This window comes from Scatophagus argus, chromosome 7 (genome assembly GCF_020382885.2).
Source record: "Scatophagus argus isolate fScaArg1 chromosome 7, fScaArg1.pri, whole genome shotgun sequence".
Lineage (NCBI taxonomy): Eukaryota > Metazoa > Chordata > Actinopteri > Scatophagidae > Scatophagus > Scatophagus argus.
In genome coordinates this window covers 155,209-176,924 of record NC_058499.1, presented here as the reverse complement: position 1 = coordinate 176,924, position 21,716 = coordinate 155,209, and the positions used below count along the sequence as shown (strand labels likewise).

Genomic DNA, 21,716 nt, shown 5'->3' with positions numbered 1-21,716 from the left:
TGTAGATGCACATGTTCACACCTTCCTCCAAGTATGCTGATAATCTGTGTTTTGATTAACTCCAAGTTGTTTTCACAGTTTAATGATATATTATGGTTTTGTGACCTTTTATGGGTTAGAGAGCACTGAGAAGAAGAGGATACACAGTTAAAACAGTTTGATTCTTACTGCTGATGTTTAAATTGTCTCCATGTTCAGGTCAAAATGTCAGATAATAATTTAAGACACGTGCAAGCTGCAACTGATTCGTGATGATGGGATCTTCATTTCAGAGCTCTGCATGTTACGTCATCCAGAAGTCTGGAAGTTGAAATAGTTGAATCTTTTGAAAATAAAGTTAGAAAAACAGTTTTGCAGCACTCAGTTTCATATTTGAAGTAATAAGAAACAGGTCAAAACCCCTGAATATGAAGTTAAGACATGTTTAGAGGGCAGCCTTAGAGGTTGGAGAAGCTGCTTGTGATCAGAAGGTCGCTGGTTCGATTCCCCCACCGGACGGGCAGGAAAGATTTGAGTGTGGTGCAGTGATAATGTCCCCACCCCCCATTAGACGGCTGATGTGCCCTTGAGCAAGGCACTTAACCCCCAATATGCTCCCCGGGCGCTTGATGCTGCCCACTGCTCCTGTGTGTTTCACTGCATGTTGCATGTGTGTGTGTTTCAATCAGTGATGGGTTAAATGCAGAGTAGTCATTTCCCAGCTTGGGATTAATAAAGTAACTTAAAATTTTTTTTTAAAAACTAACAGCAGCACAGTGCATCAACAGTTTGCTTGTGGTTGCTGATGAGGGTCAGAGTCTGCGTTTAAAGGCCCATCAGTCGACTTGGAGTCACAGTGATAATCCTGAACCTACACTTTGAATGTTTTCTCTTCAGGCCTCGGACCATCTGTCACCTTTGACTGACAGGGTTTTACTGTCCAGCCTGTCAAAGTGCAGTCTGGCACTGGTCTGCAGGAAGCGAGGATCTGCGGTGCAGCGCCCCCCAGTGGCAGCTCTCCTGCACTGCAACATATGAAAGAACTGGAGGTCAAGTGAAAATGAATAAAGAGAGTTTTCAGGTTTGTGTCAAGAATCTCAGCAGTGCTGACAACAGCCAGAGAGGAGAATGAAGAGGACGAGGAAGAGAATGAGGAGGAGAAGGAGCAGTGGAAAAATGAAGGGGAGGATGAGGAGGAGGAGAAAGTTGGTCTACAAATAAACTTCACGGTCCACACTGTTTAAAATCAGATGAAACCTTCAGTGCTGTGCGAGCACTAACTGTAGAAGTAACACTTCCTGTGATCACATCTGCAGAAATGAAAAAATAAAAATTGTTCGGTTCTTTTTGGTCAGGTGAATTGATTTCTTCAGTCATCAAAGGAATCAAATCAGCTCTGACCAACTGAGCCTGATTTCAGCTGCTGAAATAAACTTCATATTTTTACTGATTTCTGCTTTGTTATAAAAATTCTTCTTGTTAAAAAATGAAGAATTCAGGAATTCCAGGAGCTTCATGTTAAGTTGTTTATGTGCAGTGAAACATGGAGCTACACAGACAACTGAACAGACATGAAAATAAAAACAAGAATGAAATATAAAATAAAGAATAAAAATAGAAATGAAATAAATAGAAAAAATATGCTCAGATATACACAAATATGTACAAAAAAAATGAATTTTGTGCTTCTTTCTTTCACATTTGATAGATGAGAAAGGTGAGAAATATTTCTCCTAAGATTGGCTTTCATTTGAATTGAAATTATTTTCCCTCCAGTTCATCTTAACAGCTTTGGAGAATTTTTTGTCTTTAGATTTTAAAAGTTTGTATCCTGTTAACTCCTTTATTTTTCATTCAGTGGGCCTTCAGGCCACAGCGGGCCTCAAAGCTTTTTTCATTTCTCCTTTAAGCTTTTGTTTTATTTATTTTCACTCAAACTGGTCCATCCCTCCATGATGCAGCACATTTTGATTCAAAGGCCACATTTCAATAAACCAAATGTGTTTCATATTAAAGTCATGTCAGTAAAAATAAAAATAAATGCAGAAGACAGAAATGACGATGACGTGAAGAGCGTCTGGCCAACACTGCAGTACTCATCCTGCTCTTACTGCTCTCTTTGGGGCAATTGTACGCTAATTACCGTCAAGTTGTAAACCCCTCCTGTTGCCAGCTGATTGGCCAGGCCTCAGGTGGCATCACGTCCTGACCCCGCCCCCCTGCGGGTGTCCCACGTATAAGATGAAGCAGGTCAACAGCTGAGAGAACAGGACAGTTTGTGACTCTACATTCCCCTCAACACACTCTCAGTTTATGAGTTTCCACTTCTCATTTCGTCCTCCTCTTCCTTCTTCTTCATCTCTCCTGTAAAAACTTTTTGTCCTGGCCTGAAGAGCTTCTGTCCCTCTGGATTTTCTTCTTCTGGGACTGAATCATGGAGCTGTCGGATATCTCCTTCCCCATCCCTGCCGCTGATGATTTCTATGATGACCCCTGCTTCAATACCAGTGACATGCACTTCTTCGAGGACCTGGACCCCCGGCTGGTCCATGTGGGCCTGCTGAAGCCGGACGACTCCTCCTCTTCATCCTCATCCTCCCCTTCCTCCTCCTCGTCGTCCTCTCCGTCATCCCTCCTGCACCTCCATCACCACGCCGACGCGGAGGACGACGAGCACGTCCGCGCCCCCAGCGGGCACCACCAGGCGGGTCGCTGCCTGCTCTGGGCCTGCAAGGCCTGCAAGCGAAAGACCACGAACGCGGACCGGCGGAAGGCGGCCACGCTGCGGGAGCGCCGGCGGCTCAGCAAAGTCAACGACGCCTTCGAGACCCTGAAGCGCTGCACGACAGCCAACCCCAACCAGCGGCTGCCCAAAGTGGAGATCCTGCGCAACGCCATCAGCTACATCGAGTCCCTGCAGGCGCTGCTGCGCGGCGGGCAGGACGACGGCTTCTACCCGGTGCTGGAGCACTACAGCGGGGACTCGGACGCCTCCAGCCCCCGTTCCAACTGTTCCGACGGCATGGTGAGTTCAGGTGTGAAAAGAGGGGCAGGAGGACTCAGTCTGAGCCTCTCCGGCGCGTCTTTCAGTTCACTTTCATTCTGTTTCAGGTCCTGTTAAAGGAATGGAGGAGCCAAAAAATCTCATTAAAGTTACTTAAGTAATCTCTTGTGGCCGCAGTTAAAATGCAGTTTTTAATTCAATTTAGTTATTTTTAATTAATGTAATTTAATTTTGGTCAACGAAATTTCAATTTAACAGACAAAATATTCCACAGGGACGCTGAAGTTTTATATGATGCTTCAAACGGATTATTTCCTCAGCTTAAAAATTAGATAAACTGAAGTTGTGATCATTAAGGGAAAAATAATCTAACTCGGCTGTTTTATCAGGCTAACTTTTAACGAAATTTAAATTCTAATTTATTATTCAGATCGCTTCAGTTCTGTTTCAGGAAGACGAGTGACAGAAAAATCATCGCGCTGTGTCGAATCAATTTAAATGTTTCTTAATTCACAAGTCAAACTTTTTTAGGAAAAACATTAAAAACAATTATTATTATTATTATTATTATTGTGTCATTCGTGCGTAGTGTGTGGATTTAATTGAATTGAATTTAATTCTACACTAATGCAAATTATTTTCGGCACTTTTCGGCTCCGTTTTCTTCTTTTACTTTTCTCTTGAGTGTGAGTGTTGGCGGCAGGTTTTCTTTAAAACCGAAGATAAGATCGATGATGTGATCGATGATCTGTGATGAGTTCACTGTCTCTGTCTCATTTGCTAAAATGTGTTTTGTATGTGCAGACGGATTACAGCGGGCCGAGCTCTCAGTCCACCAGAAGAGGAAGTTACGACAGCAGCTCGTACTTCTCCGAGACTGCAGACGGTAAGAAATCCAGCAGGATGTTTGAAAACACTTTGACAGCAGATTCAGACAAGAAAAGACTCGTTACGGCTGGGGGTGAAACAAAGACAAAACAGTAAAAACTAGCAGGTTGAGGAGGCCAACCAAAGTCATTTTGAAAGAGGAAGATATTCAGAATGACAAATTAGTACATAGGAAGCAGTTTTATACATGTGTTGTACTGTGGGAAAATACTGAAAATATTCCTCACTGGACTTCACATGACGGCTGAGCTTCTTCTAACTGAAACTCGTTGATTTGGTGCAGAGAGAAGCTCAGTCCACCTCCTCTGAGGTCAGCAGGAACAAACTGCTGCTTCTTTAAACTCAAGACAACAGACTTCAGACTCAATGAATCTACCGTGTTTGTTCTCTCTGCTGCTTCTTCTTTCTGATGTTTGACTCATTCACATTTGGTTTTGTGCAGGCGGACTGAAGAGCGACCGGAGCTCGGTGGTCTCCAGTCTGGACTGTCTGTCCAGCATAGTGGAGCGAATCTCCACCGACAGCAGCGGCCTGCTGCCGACCGTCGACGGCCCTGGGTCCCCTCCCACAGAGCCATCCAGAGAGACGGCGGCCCTGGGGCCAGTCCATATCCCCTCCCCAACCGCCAGCCAGGACCCCAGCCTGATCTATCAGGTCCTATAGACCTTCACCCCCGGGATTCTTTATCCAGTCACTCAGCTCCACAGATCCACACTGCAAGCATCTGGAAGCTCCGTCCCGCCACAGAAATAATTAAATGTGAGATCGTACATGAAGTTTGTCAAAAAGAATCTTCCTCACTCGCTGAGCTGCCACAGTCTTCATCAGTGGACTGAGTTTGATGTTTTATCAGATCTGATGTTTGTGTGCTGATAAAGACTGACAGCTTTGGAAATGGGTGAGACCTTTTCAAACAACAACAGATGGTTTAAATCTTAATTCAGTCTTAAGTCAGCAGCTGTAAAAAAAAAAATTCAGTGACAGATTTTATTATTTTTCTGAGTTTGCCAAATGAAAAGTTGATCTTATTGTTCCAGACTAAATATACTGAAGTTATTTTCCCAGCACAGACGACCTTCCACACCTGCTGTTTAAATTGTTTGAGACGGGGACGAAAGCTCCTGAATGCTGGGAGAACTTCTGATCAGGTTCACTGAGTTCACATCCTGCTGTATTTTTAAGAGAAGATTTTTCAAGTCTTTCAGATGGATTTGTACTTCATGTCTGTGCATTAATGTATTCGCTGAAGGACGGCGGCCAAAACAAAACAGAAAATCATCCATTTACATTCCTGCACTCTGGTCCATCTGAACCCCAGCTGTTGGCTTCCCTCAGGAGAACACGACTGCAGTAACCCTGTTACACCGAGGCTGTACTAATACTACAGTTCAGTACAGGCAGCAGAGCTCCTTCCTGGCCCAATCAAAGTCAGAACTCACTTGTTTTCAGTCGGAGGACCATTTTTCTGTCTGTACATATGATGTAAATAAGAGACGATTTGTTCCAGCCGAATGGATTAATTATGTATTTAAAGTTTCTGTCTGTATGAGCTTGTTTGTTGTGAAAATGTTAAACTTTATATTTATACACTTGAAAACTGAGTGAAGTCGAATGACAAATAAATCAACCTGCTTATTTATACAAAACTGAGTCTGCTTTGAATTTAATTTGTCAAAATTCTCTGAAATTTATTTTTGGATTTTTAAGAGATTCATATTTTTACATTTGTGTTAGAAAAAGGTGAAACAAAATCTGACATGAAGAAATGCAACAGAAAGTTCAAATCTGAAGTTTGATAAAATTTTCAAGAGGGTCATAAAATTATGAACCTTTCTGACGATTATTTTCATTCTTTACATTTTTCATTTTTGCCTAGTTGAACTTTATTCTTTGAATTTGTCTGGGTTTTATCAAACAAACTGCTGAAGTTCAGAACATTTGACCTCAGAGCAGCAGCACCACCATGTGCGTAAACAGTAGAACTGCAGCCGCACCTGAATGCTTTTTCAGTCTCAGCATGCGTTCACTGCATCACTCTGTGCTGCAGTACGAACATCTGACGGGCCTCCTCCCAATCCCAGAATGTAAACATCCTTCAAATTCCTCCTCCTGCTGCTCCTCCTTCTCTTTCTTCCTCTTCTCTGCTCCTGCAGTTTCTTCACTGTGGTGTGAATCTGGTGGCATCAAATCATGTGGTCAGAAGAAGGTGACATTACAGTGTTTGTCCATTGGATGCTGATGACGTTGTCAGCTTCAGCTACTTCAGACCTGGGGCCCGTTTCATGAAGCAGGTTATGTGGAAACTCTGAGTATGTTAAGCCTGAAATCAGCGAAACCCTGAGTTAAGCGTTTCAAGAAGCGAGGTAAGTTAACCCTGAGATCGGGGTAAGTTCAGGAGTAAGTTAAGCCCGTTTCATAAAGCGAGCTAACTCACACTCAGAGTCTGTTACCGCGGTAACTTAGTCTGTGAACATAACCTGGTCGGGAGCGGGTTTTATCCCAGAAACCCCGAGTTTGTCTCTGACTCCTCCCCTTTACGGAACATAAGCCTGAACCGTTTCCTTATTCACCGAGTCTCCGTCGAACCTGCTAAGTTTACGAAAATCGAGTGTCTGTTTCTGGAGGAGCCCGTAGACGAAGAAGCAATACTGATTCACAGAGAAATGTGATTGCGTCGGGCGAGGATTTTCCTCGCACGTCTGGGTAATCTTTCATCCTGTCCCGACTTTTTATATGAGCCTTATCGTTTTCCGTTACAGTCACTGCAATACATTCACAACCTCATCCGTCCTGTCATCACTCACATCACCCACCGTGGCCGTGAACTCACCACTGAGCAGATACTTTGCGTTGCTCTACGTTTCTGCAAACGGGAGTGTTTTATACAACATGCAGAGCACATAAGTAAAGCACCTGTTTGCAGAGCTGTCCGAAAGGTGAGCCTCGCTCTGAAACGGTTTCTCTCAGTTTGTCTTGTTTTTCCTGGCCACAAGCCTGTGAGGGCCATCAAATGGGACTGCGGGTAAATAATTTCAAATGAATAATAATTTTTCTGTTAACATGTTGCTGAGACCTCTGGGAGCAAAGATTTGAATGTCTTTTAGGATTTCCAAATGTGATTGGCTGCATTGATGGCACTCACATTCCTATCACTGCTCCTTCACAAAATGAATATCATGTGAACAGGAAGTCCTCCCACAGATTTCAACTAACCTGTCTCATTTTCTGTACTGTTAAAGTCATTTGTGATGCAGCTCACATCATCACAAATGAAGCCAAGTGGCCTGGGTCTGAGCATGACTCCTGTATATATCGAGGGTCTACTCTGAGCAACAGACTGGACTATGGTAAGTGGTCTGAAACACTGCACTGGTTAGGGTGTCGGACCCGTAACCGGTGGATCGCTGGTTCGATTCCCTGTACCGGTGTCCATGGCTGAGGTGCCCTTGAGCAAGGTACCTGATTTTGTTGGAGTGAGTTCCCTCCAATGACAAAATATGTCACTTTCATCTTTCTTTCATCTTGCAATTGAGAAATTGAAGTCTTCCTTCTGGGTGACAGGAGTTACCCCTGCCAACCCCTTACCCAGACCCTCAACCAGGCCCCCAGCAGCACTTCAGTGTGGCACACTGCAGGACCAGAGCCAGGCTAGAGATGACTGTAGGCCTGCTGAAAGCCTGTTTCCAGGGCTTACGTCATCTCAGAGTAACCCCTGAGAGAGCCTGTGACATAAGTGTGGCTTGTGTTGTTCTCCATAATATTGCGACTATTAGAGGAGAGCAACACTCTGCCCTACAAACAGAAGACCATGAGGAGGACCCCATCCACCTCCCAGAAAACCAGGATGGAAGAGCAATCAGAGATCTCATGTGCAATAACCATTTTTCAGGTCAACTCAATAAAAGCACGACCACACTGTCACACATTGATTTTATTTAGTCTTCCTTATATCCTACAGACAGCGAGAGACAAAGAGAACATTTTTCTGTTAGTTTTTCATATTGTTCCAATAATAAATTAAATTTACCTGTGACTGCACACCCACCTCTAAGTTGTATTTAAGTATCTCGATTTCCAGATCTGCCTTTTGGATCTGGTGGTCCAAGTGCACCATTTCCTTATCTGTTCTTTCAGTCAGTTTAAGGAGATGGATTCTGTATAACTGGTAACTGGAAATCCATAAGAATGACATTAAGTCATATTGTTCTACATGTACAATTGTACAGAATTCAACTGTGTTGTTTACTGAAACTCTCACTGTGTTCTGGTGCTGCAAAGTTTGATGGACCCTCTTCATGCTGTCCAGTTACGCTCTGTTAAAAAAGGATAACATGTCAATATAAATCCATACAAGAATGTCACATGTGCATGTAAAGCTGATCTAATATGATGCCTCTGTAGGCCTTTCTGTGACAGCAGACACAGTGTCTTCATCTTCATTATCCTTTGAAGACAACCATTTTATTCTGTGAACTTTATACCACTATTGGTTATGAGTTTTGGTGTGTTGAGTTACATACAACAGGCTGGAGTTGGGCTACATGAGGCTCCAACAGGTGGAGACGTCCCTCAGAGTCTACTGGATTCAAGAACAAACGTCCTGTCTCTAAAAGAGGCTTCATAAAAAACGTTATAGAGGTGTGGACTTCTTACATGTTATGAAGACACTTGTGTCCTGGGGGTGACTGGCTCAGGTGAGCTGCCCCCTGGGATTCCCTCAGCCACTGGCCTTCCAGTAGTTTGGCTCAGGGCCATCTCCTCTGCCTCTGTTGGAGGTGGTGGTGCAGGTCCTCCACCCGTTTTAGGGCCCTCTTTCTGTTGGCTAGACAGGAGTCAGATGTTAACTTCACCACATTAATTAATGAAACATTACAGAGAACAGAATGTGTGGAAACATCATGCGGGGATGAAAGAGTTGTCCAGTATTAAATCATTTAAATACATTTAAGTAGTTTGACATGTCAAACGTTAGCAAAGTGAGATACAACCAGGCATGTTATGTTTCAGCTTCACCTGACTGAATTATATTTTTATATTTCACCCGTTTTTCACCTCCTGGGTTGCACCTACATGAACAGAGGGTCAATACCATATTTTACATGCAATATTTTGTGAGTGATTAAACACAAAACTTAAACAAAAAAAAGCTGTCGTGTTACTTTTTTCCTGAATATTTACCGATATTCACCGTACGCCTCTGTCAAAATTTCCATCTCCAGCGGTGAAAAATATGCTGAGCGCTTTCTTTGCCCTCTGGCCTCCGTGGTGAATCAGGGAATCGGGACTCCATTGATGATGGCTTTTTTATGGTCGCGGTGCACGAGCTTGAGTCAACATACTCAGAGTTAACATACTCAGAGTTAACATACTCAGAGTCAACAAAACTAATGCGAATCCGCTTTGTTGAAACAGGAAACTCTGAGTTTTTCATCTCAGGGTTTGTCAACTCAGAGTTAACATACATACTCAGAGTTTGTTGAACCTGCTTCATGGAACGGACCCCTGGAGTCCAATTCAAGAAGGAGGTTCAACAAAGTTAAACTGCGAACTCTGAGCAGGTTGACTCTGAGGTAAGCACCATGACTATAAAAAGCCATCACGAATGGAGCCCTGATACTACGACTGACCATGACAACGGCCAGTGAGAATCAGAGGCCCCCTGTTTATGGTCCGCAGGACTACAAGTCCTCTGTAGGCACACACCGACTATGAGAACATCTTTGGCAGCAGTGAAAGGCAGGAAGTTGATGGGAAAAACTGCTGCTCGAGTCACAGCACGTTTAGTGTTTAATCACTATTAAAACATCACAGGTGAAAACTGGTGAAATGATTGAACCTAACTGTACCTCTCTGTCAACATCATTCACTGCTTATTTCAATGTGCAACATCTGACTTCTACAGTCAGAAAAAGGGCAAAGGACTGGAACGAGACAAACAATCCAGTGTGGGTCTCCTCTCCTGACGTAAACGTAACAACTCCCTGTGAACTAAAGCAGCCTCCTCGTCTACAGGATCCTCAATAATAGAACATCACATTTTTATAATAATTACTCGGTTGTTCTCCACTGAAACGTAACTGAACGAATGAATGAATGAGGAAATGAAGCAGCCTTTTGGCTCGCTAAAGGGAAGGAGACGGACAGAAACCCCGGGTTTACTGCTGCCGACCAGGTTATGTTCACAGATGAAGTTACCGTGGTATCTTACTCCGAGTATAAGTTACCTTCTTTCTGAAACAGGTTTGAGTTACCCCTTTGTCTCGGGTTTGAATTACTGAAACCTCACTGAAATGATTAAGCCAGAGTTTTCATTAGGCCTCTGCACTTCAAAGTGCTGTCAAATGAAAACTAAAGGAACCTCGATGCCTTGAATGATATCAAACACATGAAGCTGTTTGAATTGTCAGACTTTGAGATAAAAATAGTTTTACTGAGAGTTCAGTTCAGCTCTGCAGTTTGAGTGTTGAACAAATGACTTTAAAATTACACAACTAAAAACACTGAACTTTATTGACTTGTAAATGACAACAGATCTACAGACATGGCTTGAAGAGTCACACTTTATTTACAAAAATACTGAGAACCAAACAGTGGAGGGTGAGGAAACCTGACGACAAACAAGTTTTACTAGTTTTTTTATTCCTATTGAGCAGCAGCTAAAGGCTCCTGGTTGCTTTTATTAGGATTTGGGTTGAAAACTTCAGGGTGAACCTCAGCATTACTGGCTTCTTCTGAGCTAAGACCTTTTCCACAGTGTGCGTTCTTTCATCAGGCATGTGTCCGAGACGATCGCAGTTTGGTTTCTGAGTAGCGACGAGGCGAACTGATCTACTTCCTGCGGCGAGCGGCGGCTCCCTTCTTGCTGCTGTAATACAGAACACAGAAAATATGGAAACATGTCAGAATTCTGTGATAAACCGAGTTTCTGTTTCAATTCACGCTTCACACTTCGGTGAACAGCTGTGCTGTCTGTTCTTACCTCCACCAAGGCTGGAATACTCAGGTTTGTCCAGAAATACAAGCAATTTGGTTCTGCCAATGTTTGCATGTTGTTGAAAATGGAGGTGGATTTTTGTTTTATTTTTTGCATCGTGTTGTAAGCAGTTGATTAGCTTATCTGTTAGCTTGTCATCTGAAATAACTTCAGAAAACAAACTTTAAAACTTTAAAAACAAACTATAATTTATTTTTAAACAATTTTAAAACAATTGAGAAAAGTATTCCCTTATTTGTACCTTTATTTGCTATCTTTGTGCTGCTGTGACATTGTGACTTTCCCCACTGCAGGACTAATAAAGGATCTTTCTTCTTTACTGTGTATTTTTACTGCAGACTTTTTCTAGTGAAATACAAGCAATCCACAGTATCACTGATTCTGTCCACTTAGTTAGGGTTTAGTTTCCTGTGCAGTTGCATGTCACACTGATCTGATTGTCCAAAATGTTCGGAGACCTAACAAAACCCCCTGACTGTTTCTGTTCTCTTCCCTGAAGGATTAGTGTTTCCCTGACATTTAAAAGGCAAAGTATTTTATGTAATGGAGCAAAATACAAATGACAAGATGTGGAGGAAGAATGTTCACAGAAAGTAATACTCCAAACTTAGCAAATAATGAATTTCACAAAATACATTTCATGTAATCTGGTTTGCGTTTAGTCAGTTTTCAGAGGGATTTTGGTCGACATGCAGCAGCAAACATCATGACGACTGAGGACACGAAGGTCCTGTTCAGACAAAAGTCACAAACTCATGCAGGACTTACCTGCACACACCTGACTGAGTCAGCCGAGCTAATGTGAACACCTTCTCTTACCGCTGTGTTGGCTGTCACACACAATGAGCTCAGCAGGTCAGTATGAAGAGGAAGAGGAGGACCCTGACCCTCACACTGAAAAAGCATGTACTTCATTGTTGTACTTTTCATAACCACTGAGTATCTCCCAGTCGGGTACTATATTTACTACACACGTTTGGATACTGTTAGGCTGCTGGAGGCTGGATACGCTGCTGCTAGCACACTTTTATTCATCCTTTTCCTGAGGACACCAGAGAGCTCGAATGTTAACGTTTCTCAGACACAAAAGATCCAATTTTCAGGTGAGTTAAGTTAAACTGAGAGAAACAAAAAGTGAAATCAGAATTGTGTTTCATTGGCCTAAGGAGTAAGCACACACAAAGATTTTGTTTTGGGCTGATGGCGTCACTCTTGTACAGGTGATAAAGAGACAAAGACAGAAAAATAACATTAACTTGGAGCCACATCATTCTTGTATGAAAAGTGCCCTACAGATAAGGTTTGATTGATTGATTGGTTATAACTGGCACCAGACTGTTAGCTTTAAACAGTTGTAGCTAGCCTGCCTAACATTCACCTTATTAGCCTGCAGCTATATTAGGATGTTAGCTAACCTGCCAAAATGCTGTGTTAATAGAAAGTAAATAAAATAAACAAAATAAATGCTTGACTCAAATGTCACAGTCATCATTGATGCCTGATATCTGTGGACCAAGCACCCATTTAGAGGTGAGTTGGGCTAAGGGAAGACTTCACACAGACAACGTTCTGGGTGTCAGTGAACGCAGCACTGGCAGTACTTACTGCTTCTGTAACTCATCGATGCGGTTCCTGCATGTGAGAACCTGAAAAACGACACACACCACAACACGTTTACCTCCAAGGACAACAACTTCCCTCCGCTTTCCTCAGAAGGCAGACTCCTTGGGCTGCAGGGCATCATGGGAAACCAAGATGGGGTCACACATGTGATATGTGTTTCCTTTGTGTTCACATGTGATTGGATTTACTAAAGAACCTTTATGTGAAGTTTTCATTTAGCAAGTTTGTTGAAGAAACATTCCAATCACTGTTGGGTTCAAATGCCCATTTTGGTTTCCTAAAAAGAAATGTGGACAGTTTACAGATTCAGCTTCTGCTTGACTTACCTGCTAGACCTGCTCACACACCTGAACAAGCGAGACATCCTGACAGGATGTAGGGGAGATCATTTACAGAGATCATTTAAGAGTTTGATTCCAAAATGACACTGCTAATCAAAAGAAGTATTTCGTCCTTATAAAAACATAAATGTCACATATAAAAATACAAATTAATTGATAATTAATGCCCTTAATTAATTAAATATGGTGAGCATTATTTTTCACTACGACAGCTCAGGGCTCTTTGAACTGCCTTTAAGATATTTTATTTTATTTAATGAAAATGTCACTATTGGAAACAAACTCTTCATTTCTCTTTGCTCCTCTCGAGGCCGGGGAGGGGGGCGCTGTGGTCCTCTGAGCTTCCATCATGCTAACATGCTGCTACAACAACCTGCTACTTACAATTTACTGAGCTCCTCAACTCTCTTACGCAGGGTTGTAACCTGGAGAGGGAATCAAAGGGGGTTCAAATCCAGAGAGACGCTGAGCTGGACAACATTCAGCTGCTGCTCTGTGATGCGAGTAGTTTCTACACAGTATCACAGCAGTTTGTCACTCACAAAGTATTATCTATATGTATATGGACACAAATTTTCCATCTTTAACTTGTGCTGACCGACACAAAAACATGCATATGAATCCTAAGGATGAAATTTCAGTGTTTGATGAACTGACCTGACTGTCACTACTGTAATGTTCAGGTACTTTTAATGCTGAGTGGTGAATTTGAGTGTGTGGATCACAGTACAGAAATAAGAGTACACAGAGGTGGGTAGAGGTTAACTGTTGTGTGCATTTGGGACCAGATATTGTTTCAAATGTTCTCACACTTCAGTGGGTGTACCAAGGCAATACTTCTAGTAATTCTGAGGAAAGTTAAATATTTCTACAAACGTGTGTTTAGGAGCTTTAAAACTGTTACATGAAACAGTCTGATGAAAGAGTGAATGAATGATTAATGAATGATTTGTTAGGGTGTCGGACCCGTAACCGGTGGATCGCTGGTTCGATTCCCCGTCCCGGTGTCCATGGCTGAGGTACCCTTAAGCAAGGTACCTAACCCCCACTGCTCCCCGGGCGCTGCACGCGGTCGCCCACTGCCCCGGGTTTGCTGTGTGTGTTTGTGCACGTCACTTGGGTGGGTTAAATGCAGAGCACGAATTTCGTTGGAGTGAGTTCCCTCCAATGACAAAATATGTCACTTTCACTTTCATCTGATTGTTCTGTAGTTTTCAGTATAGGGTAGCAGACAGTCAGGCAGATCTCAGCTCCATAATATCAAAAAGGGGTTTAAGCACTTTTTGTAAGAACTGGACATCTTTTCAAAGTAGAATCAATTAGAATCAGAATCAGTAGTAGTAGTAAGTAGTAATCAACAATCAGACAGTTAATGAAATTATTTAAAAATAAGATCATCAAAAAACTCTGATGCTGCGTCCCCACCTTCAGCTCAAACCTTATTTTACTAACAAACAGTCAGGTGATCCACAGGGGGACCTTAACACAAGGATGTGGATGAAGTGAACGTCATCACCAGTCGGTAAACTGATTCTCACCTCGTACTTCTGCCTCTTCAGTCTCTCCATGTGGTCGAACTTCTCAGACTCCAGCTGACGCATCCATTCATACAGCTCATTGATTTTATCCCTGCAGGAGAAACAAAGACATCAGTCTCAAAAGTTCAAATATTTCAGCACAATGATTTTAGTTTTTGTGTCCTGTGACAGTCAAAAAGATTTTCTGTCCATCGTACTTCAGCTTGTCTTCATTCAGGTGGTCGATGTTCAGCTGCTTGCGTCTGGCGGCCAGAATCTTCTTCTTCTTCTCTCTCTCAGTCTCTTTCTTGCCTCCTCTCTTCTGGTCAGCCTGTTCACACACACACACACACACACACACAGAGGTGCCAAACCACACAGATGCAGAGCTTGTTTACCTCTTTAAAATGCAGTGTAGTTTACAGAATCATCATGTGTTTCTGAAAGACTAATCTGACTCAAGTAACATCAGGGGTTCATGCAGTACTCAGTTACAGCAGTGGATACTCAGTGTATGTACTGACTCTCTGCAGGTGGCTGCTGTAGTTGGAGCCCATGCTGGACAGAGCTGACTTCTTCTTGGCCTCTTCATCAGCCTTTTTCTTGGCATCAGCCTCCTCCCTGATCCGCCTCTCCTCCTGGTTCACACAAACAAATCAGAGTGAGACCTTCCTGCCAGACCCAACAGTTGCTGCCCAGTAACACAGGGACTTTAGATCAAAGCCGAGAGGGCTCCTGATGAGCTGAAGTAAAGATAAAAACACGAACCTCACGTCTGGCCTGGCGCTCCTTCTCCTTCTCAGCACGGACCCTCTGCTGCTCAGCCCTCTCGGCACGACGCTTCTCCTGCAGGATGGCCGCAAACACACCGTCAGTCATTTCAACGCAGTCTGACCCACCACAGTCTGTGGTGAATATGAAGCTACAGCCAGCAGCCGGATCGCTTAGCCTGGAACCGGGGGAAACGCCTCATTGCCTCTATATAAAAACTCACAATCCTGTCCTTGAGGGCGATCAGCTCCTCCTCCTCCTTCTTCCTGCACTCAAAGTGAGCATCAATCAGGGCCTGCAGCTCAATCAGGTCCTTGTTCTGACGTTTTTTCTGGATGTCCTGCAGGGCACCAGAACACAAAACAGCAGTCAGCCAAACTGGAAGCCTGGACAACAGCAGAGATCCTTCAGATCTGCACTTAAGCTGTGCTTACATCAAAGTCCACTTTCTCACCCTCGGGGATCTTGGGAGCGCTGGGCCTATAGGAGACAGAGTTCTGCTCTTACAATTCTGTTTTTGATGTCTACAGAAATCATTTGACATCTGATGACATGAGAAGGAAACTTACTTGAACTTTGGCTTCTCCTCTGCAGGTTAGGATATGAAGAGGGGAACAGTACATGTCATGGGGTTAGAAACACAGCAGATTATTGCGTTTGTCTCAGGCAGTACATGGATTTACTCTACGACACACTAAGATTCAGACTGTAGCTCTGTTCATAAGAGGTTAAGTAAGGGTTAGAAAAACAGATAAATATTGCCAGAGCAAACAGATAAAAAGTATTAAAACATCAGAGATTATGAAGTTTGAGTGTAGTCACTGTAAATCTGAAGCATCACATATGTTAACATCAGTTTTCTTTAGTCTCAGGACTTTTTCATTTGGCTTGAAGTTGTCATTTGTATGTGCTGAATCTACATTGTGTTTGGTGTTTTTGGCTTGACCCCAAATCATTTTTACACAAGCAAGACAAAATCGTTTCATGCAGATGACGGGTGGCATAGCCAGGCAGTAACGGTGGGGTCGCTGTGCCGTGAAGCACATGTTAGCATTTCATATTCTTTCACCCTTTTTCTCCACTAGTAATTTTGTTTTTTTCAAAGCTTTTCAAAGTAAGAATGAAAATTGTGTTTTTGTCAGAAATTGGTTTTTCAATTCTGCAGCGCTCCTGGATTTTGAAAGAAAGATAAAATTTGGACAGACATTTGGTGAACATCAGGCTTTCAGAGATCAGACCTGGACATTGCAGTCCTTCCAAAACCAGAATGATAGACTTCAGATGCATCAGAAGTTTTTAAATCAACATACCTTCCTCTTCAATGGCCTCTGCATGCAGCAAGCATCCAAAATAAAAGAGCAGACAACAGGATTAGTGAGCGCCTGACGGCAGCAAACTGTTCAAGCAGTCAGTCAAATTATGGCAGACAGTCAGTCTGCTGCAGCTGCAGCATCTCTACTCTCTCCCTCACAGATGAATTTTTTATTACCGTAAATTCTCAAATAACAGCCAAGTTGAATCGAGCAGCAGCAGCCAGCTGTGTTTCATAGTGTTTCAGATAAGAACTAGTTTTTGAGAATTGACAATCATCTACAAAAATCTTTGATTTGATTTGATATGATTCCTTCAAGCCGCTCAACAAAGTATGATCCCTTTAACTTTTAACCGTGCATGCGTTCACATGCATTCACATGGGACATTTCAGAAACTTCAAAGTAAAATGTGAAAGTCGGAAAGTCAGGGAAGATTTATGACATGATGCAACAATGATTTTTAACTTCATCAACAGGACAGAACAAAATTACAGTTCATTTATCAGAAGATGACATACTTTCCAGAGGTTTGGGTTTGGCATTAAGACATCTGTCATACATTTAATTCTATTAAATCACAAGTATTGTTTCCTTTTAGAATTTGCCTTCACCATGTTGGGATGTGAATGGAACGCCAGCGTGTTAGCAAAATGAAAAATAGCACAGCGATATCCATGAGATGAATTCAGAAGATGAATTCTGAAAAAGATGAAATCCTGAGATGGCATCTTTTTCTTTTTTGATTGAGTGGACTTGCTTAGCAGTCAGTTATTCTCTTCAAAGAAGCATCTCAGCACAGAGTATGTCTGCAATCTGATGTCCACCATCTAAATACTAAATACTAGTATTTAGGGTACATGTGGTTCAGTAGTGACAGTAATGTAACACTGGTAAAAGATGCCAATTTTTGACTTTTAGAATAAATTTTTCCCCTCTTTGAAAAAGATAGGTTTGTCCACCATTTTAGCATACAGTATGGCAAGCTAAGTTGCTAATTAACTAGCACTTGTCAAGTTGTTGAGTAAACACAACTTGTTTATTTCACATAGCCTGTAAAATAAGCCAGAATGTTTTGACCACTGAGATTTATAATTTTAGAAGTTGTCAAGGAAAATTACATAAACTCTTAACAGATGTGTCTCCCTAATATGAGAAATAATCAAAAAAAAAATTGCCTATGCCAGTTTACCTCATAATCTTGACAGAAATTCCTAAAAGAAAGGTAGCATTAGCATTAGTGGACATGGTGAACATGTGTACCAATCAGGATCACTGGAGTCTGTCCGGCTGGCTACAGCCCGTTGAGCGCACCTGTCGCCTGGGAAAGGATGAGAGAATACCCCCTTCCCCCCTTCATGCCACATACCTTCAGGCTCAGGCTCAGGCTCAGGCTCTGGTTCTGGCTCTGGTTCTACCACTGGTTCTGGCTCTGGCTCTGGTTCTGGTTCTGGCTCTGCCTCAGGGGCCGCCTCAGGGGCCACCTCTACTTCCTCTACTACCTCCTCTTCTACAGCTACACAACATGCAGCGAGTCACCAGGGAGAGGAAGGGCGTGAGAGGGTTAATGGAAGCAGGAGAAAGGGAGAACGGAATGAGGTGGTCGGGGTGAGTGGATGAAAGAGGAGAAGGGAGGTTTGAGGTGGTTCATGAAGGGACAGTTTGGAGGAACTGCCACCAGATGGCGCTAAAGCAAGTGAGAAGCGGTTACAGGAGGGAAGAGGACTGTCAGTGATGGGTCAGATGTCATTGATACCTGCATTGCAATTTGGTGTGTTTGAAGACAGAAAGAGACAAATTCTCTCCTGATGCAATGTATGTTTTTAACCTGTGTGTCTTCATATATCTCAGATCACGTTAGTGTTAACAACATGCCACAAAAAGTACATGTGGAAATAAGAACACACGTTTTCATTATGTAAAAAATTAGTATCAGTGACATGAGATTTGTGATCCAGAGTCTGCAGGCTGCGTCTTACCATCGTATTCTTCACGTCCGTCCGAGAAAGAAAGGAGCAGAAGAACATTATCAAAAGATCCCTTTTGTACCCATTTTGACAGAAGACAAAATGAGGGCACACTGGGGATCCATGCTAAGCATACATAACACAGTCCTCCTGTGCCGATCGAATTAACTTCATGACGTTCAGCTGAGGAGGACTGTTCAGTTGCACATGATCATGCAGATTTGCAGGACTTGTTGCCAACAGTTCAGTGTAGTTTGGATTTTAGAAGTTTAGATTTCTCACTGTATATTTCACACTGTCCTGATGACAGCATTGGGGCCTGCAACCATGCCACAGCGGGAAGATAATAGAAGTGCAGATTTGCTTATAAAAAGAGAGCATTATTGCACAACTTGTATTGGGAGGAGTCAAGCCAAACCTGCGAACGCACAAATTTTTTCCAGTGCAAATAACTCTCTACGGGGAATGGAAAATCAGTTAGCAAGATTCAGAAATTATACTGGGATTTAGCATGGAACTCCGGACTGTACCACAACCTCATTTGGATAAATTTTGTTTTCTCAAACAGGGAAAATGCTGCTACTTACCCTCGACCTGATCACTGCAAGACAGAAGGAAAAGAAGTTCTGATTAGATACAGTAAGACAAAATAATCATAACTCGAGGTCTGTTCAGTAGCTTCTTTTTTCAACTGCATAGACAATAACAGAGCAACGCAGAGATGTTACTCTCTGACAAACAAAAAACTACAAAGTGGAGAGTGAGTTCAGACGAATTTGCCAAACTACTAATTTATGAATGAAAATGTGAATTGACTTACACTTCCTCAGTGTCAGACATGGTGAGTGGAGTGGACTTTGCAACCTGGAGGTAAAAAGAGAAGAAAGCGACTTAAAGTCAGTCCTGAAGGAGCGACTGAGCAGCCTTCGTATTTATAGCTCAGGATTAAGTTGCAGATGTCTTAAATATCTGCTACCGGCCCCGCCCTGTCAAAACCCCACCTGCTTGCCAACACATATTTCACCACCACTCCAAAAAAAAAAGGTAAACCTCATGCCCTCTCCTGTCACTCCATTCCATTTGGCATCAAACATGTTCAAGACTTTTCATCTTCAGAAACATATCTTCATCTCTGAACAGCTTCTCTCCCATATAAAATCATTCTCAGCATACAGTCCTTTTGCATGAAAATTCCAAACATTACTGACTCAATGATAAACACACATGACCTGAATTTATTCATTACTGGATCTGTCGGTGGATAGATGTCAGATTAGTTGCCCATTAGCCTCATTAGCATGAGACCACCATAAAGGCGTCTGAACATCACAGCTATTTCCATCGGACAGCTGCACAGGTCACAGATCTGGCTTCAGGGGAACCAGCGCAAGAGATTAGGTTTCCTCTCCTGGACCACCACCCAAATTCCATCTTCATCTCCTTATCTGGCTGTTTCACTCTTACATGGTTCCTTCAGTCATCTTCCTGAGGCTCCCTGCTGACTGAGGCCACTTTGCTCGAGAATTAAAATAAACCCTGAAAGGGAGCTGTGAGGGTAAAGGGTAAAGGTCTAATGCATTCCTTTTGTTTGTTTTTTAGTCTTGTAAATTCCAAACACATTTCTTTTTTGTTTACACTAAGATGTAACATTGGCAACACTCAACACGTTAAATGATTCCTTTACATCCAGTATGGCTGTTATGGCTCCTTGCCAGTATGTTAAAGTGTTTATCCTCAGGCTATGTGCACTTAAATGTACACACATGCCACACCCATTTACAGCTTCATGATGGTGAAGAAAATGTTGTGCTATCCAAAAAAAAAAAAAAAAAAAAGAAAGTTAATGAAAAATTGAAACTAACAAGGAGATTTATCACTGCTGCTGTCATGCTGTTCCATGACTCGTTAGTATAATCTTGTGTCTCCTGAAGCAGAAAGCTGCTTCAAAGACTTTAAGCCATCTGTAAATCCCTCAGGTATGAACCTCCGCTGGGTCACTGGACTCTAACCAAACTGACACAAAAACAACAACAACGTCCTTTAAGATAACAAAACTTCATATTTCAATCTCCAAAAAAAACATATTTTCTAAGCTCACTTTGAAGATACAACATAATAAAATGACTCATCAGTTCCTCAGGCATGCAGACACTAAAGCATCACACTCTGTAGGCTTCAGAGGAAGGCCTGTTTCCTCTGTGGTCCACTATCTGTTTGCTATTTGAACACAATCATCCCAGACCTTTGCAGCAGCCTCTACTAGTCATGGCAGTGATTTTAACACATGTAGACTTAGTTGTCCTCAGTTTGGGTGATGTTTGGGAACATTTAACTGGAGGTTTTGATCCACCACTCACACTCTCACTCTCCCTTCTTCCTTACCTCAGAAAAGCTGAAAGAAGCGAGCTCCCTGCTGGCCGAGACAGGCTGTAAGGTTCTGCAAACTTACCGCGCTGATTATGTCCTTCTGTTATAGTGACACACGATCCACTCAGCCTGCCCATTGGCCAAGGAGCTGGCCTGGAGGCGAGGCTGGGCATGGGCAGGGTACACAACTTCACCCCCCCCCCCTTTCAATGCTGGCACTCAATAAGGAGATGGAAGGTTTAGGGTTAGCAGGGGAGGCTCAAGTTAGGAGAAGGGGGCAGCCAAGACGCCCCCAGGTTGCTATTCTGGGGCAGCTGCATGAGGCAAGCAAATTTCTTCTAAGAGTGAGAGGATGCCAGGAAAGTGAGCCATGTTGTCCTGGACCTCTTACAGAAGTCTGGGGCATATAAACATAATGTACACCACAGTCATAGAAGAACAAGAACCTGAACAATTTGTCAATCCAAGCTATGAATCTGACATGTTCATCCATATTTGTGCTGTTTGACTCCCTGGTTTGTCAAGAATCAATGAGACGAGCAAAATCAATATCCCTAAAATATCCCTAAAAAACATGAAACAATAAAATTACGAGAACAGAGATGTGACACAAACACTTCCTGACATCAGGCTGTGAGTCTGTAGTTCCTCATTTTAGGCTAAATTAAAGGAAAAAGATGCTCAAACTGTCATAAAAGAAATGTTTCATAGAAATGTGAACATTCCTCACACTGTGAGCTGCATGGTTATGTAACATGTATGTAAGTCTATCCAAAGAATGTTTGTCCTTTCTTCATGACCAGTTGAAAATTTAGAAATAGTCTCTTTTTTAAGGATGTATTGAAATGAGGTACATTTAATTAAAAGTGAAGTGATTGTGAATATTGGCATGTATTTTGATTTCCTTACAGAAATCCTCTTTGGGATCACATCAGATACTGATCTGTTGCTAATG

The 21,716-nt window shown here is 42.5% G+C and overlaps 2 protein-coding genes and 1 long non-coding RNA gene across 13 annotated transcripts; 1 reads left to right on the top strand and 2 right to left on the bottom strand.

Moving 5' to 3' along the window:
- The first annotated feature begins 2,219 nt into the window (after positions 1 to 2,219).
- myod1 (myogenic differentiation 1) lies at positions 2,220 to 5,521 on the top strand. The gene is made up of 3 exons (XM_046395050.1): positions 2,220 to 3,004; positions 3,788 to 3,869; positions 4,314 to 5,521. The coding sequence occupies exons 1-3, from the start codon at positions 2,414 to 2,416 to the stop codon at positions 4,532 to 4,534; spliced, it is 894 nt and encodes a 297-aa protein (XP_046251006.1). The 5' UTR covers positions 2,220 to 2,413; the 3' UTR covers positions 4,535 to 5,521.
- A 2,743-nt stretch (positions 5,522 to 8,264) lies between these two features.
- On the bottom strand, positions 8,265 to 8,666 carry LOC124062350. Its single transcript, XR_006843902.1, has 3 exons — positions 8,525 to 8,666; positions 8,392 to 8,447; positions 8,265 to 8,315 (listed from the first exon to the last, which is right to left on the bottom strand). It is a non-coding gene; the product is annotated as an uncharacterized LOC124062350 (long non-coding RNA).
- A 1,747-nt stretch (positions 8,667 to 10,413) lies between these two features.
- tnnt3a (troponin T type 3a (skeletal, fast)) lies at positions 10,414 to 20,874 on the bottom strand. 11 transcript variants are annotated; one of them, XM_046394743.1, is made up of 15 exons: positions 20,777 to 20,866; positions 19,215 to 19,258; positions 18,982 to 18,995; positions 18,407 to 18,415; positions 17,797 to 17,943; positions 16,428 to 16,445; positions 15,687 to 15,705; positions 15,552 to 15,597; positions 15,341 to 15,457; positions 15,115 to 15,192; positions 14,871 to 14,984; positions 14,565 to 14,677; positions 14,368 to 14,458; positions 12,471 to 12,511; positions 10,414 to 10,736 (listed from the first exon to the last, which is right to left on the bottom strand). In XM_046394743.1, the coding sequence occupies exons 2-15, from the start codon at positions 19,232 to 19,234 to the stop codon at positions 10,700 to 10,702; spliced, it is 864 nt and encodes a 287-aa protein (XP_046250699.1). In that variant the 5' UTR covers positions 19,235 to 19,258; positions 20,777 to 20,866; the 3' UTR covers positions 10,414 to 10,699. The 11 variants fall into 11 exon arrangements, with proteins under 11 accessions (XP_046250699.1, XP_046250698.1, XP_046250700.1 ...); XM_046394742.1 differs by lacking the exon at positions 12,471 to 12,511 and adding an exon at positions 13,214 to 13,254 and having other exon boundaries at positions 20,777 to 20,865; XM_046394744.1 differs by lacking the exons at positions 12,471 to 12,511; positions 18,407 to 18,415 and adding an exon at positions 13,214 to 13,254 and having other exon boundaries at positions 20,777 to 20,874.
- Between the last annotated feature and the right edge of the window lie 842 nt (positions 20,875 to 21,716).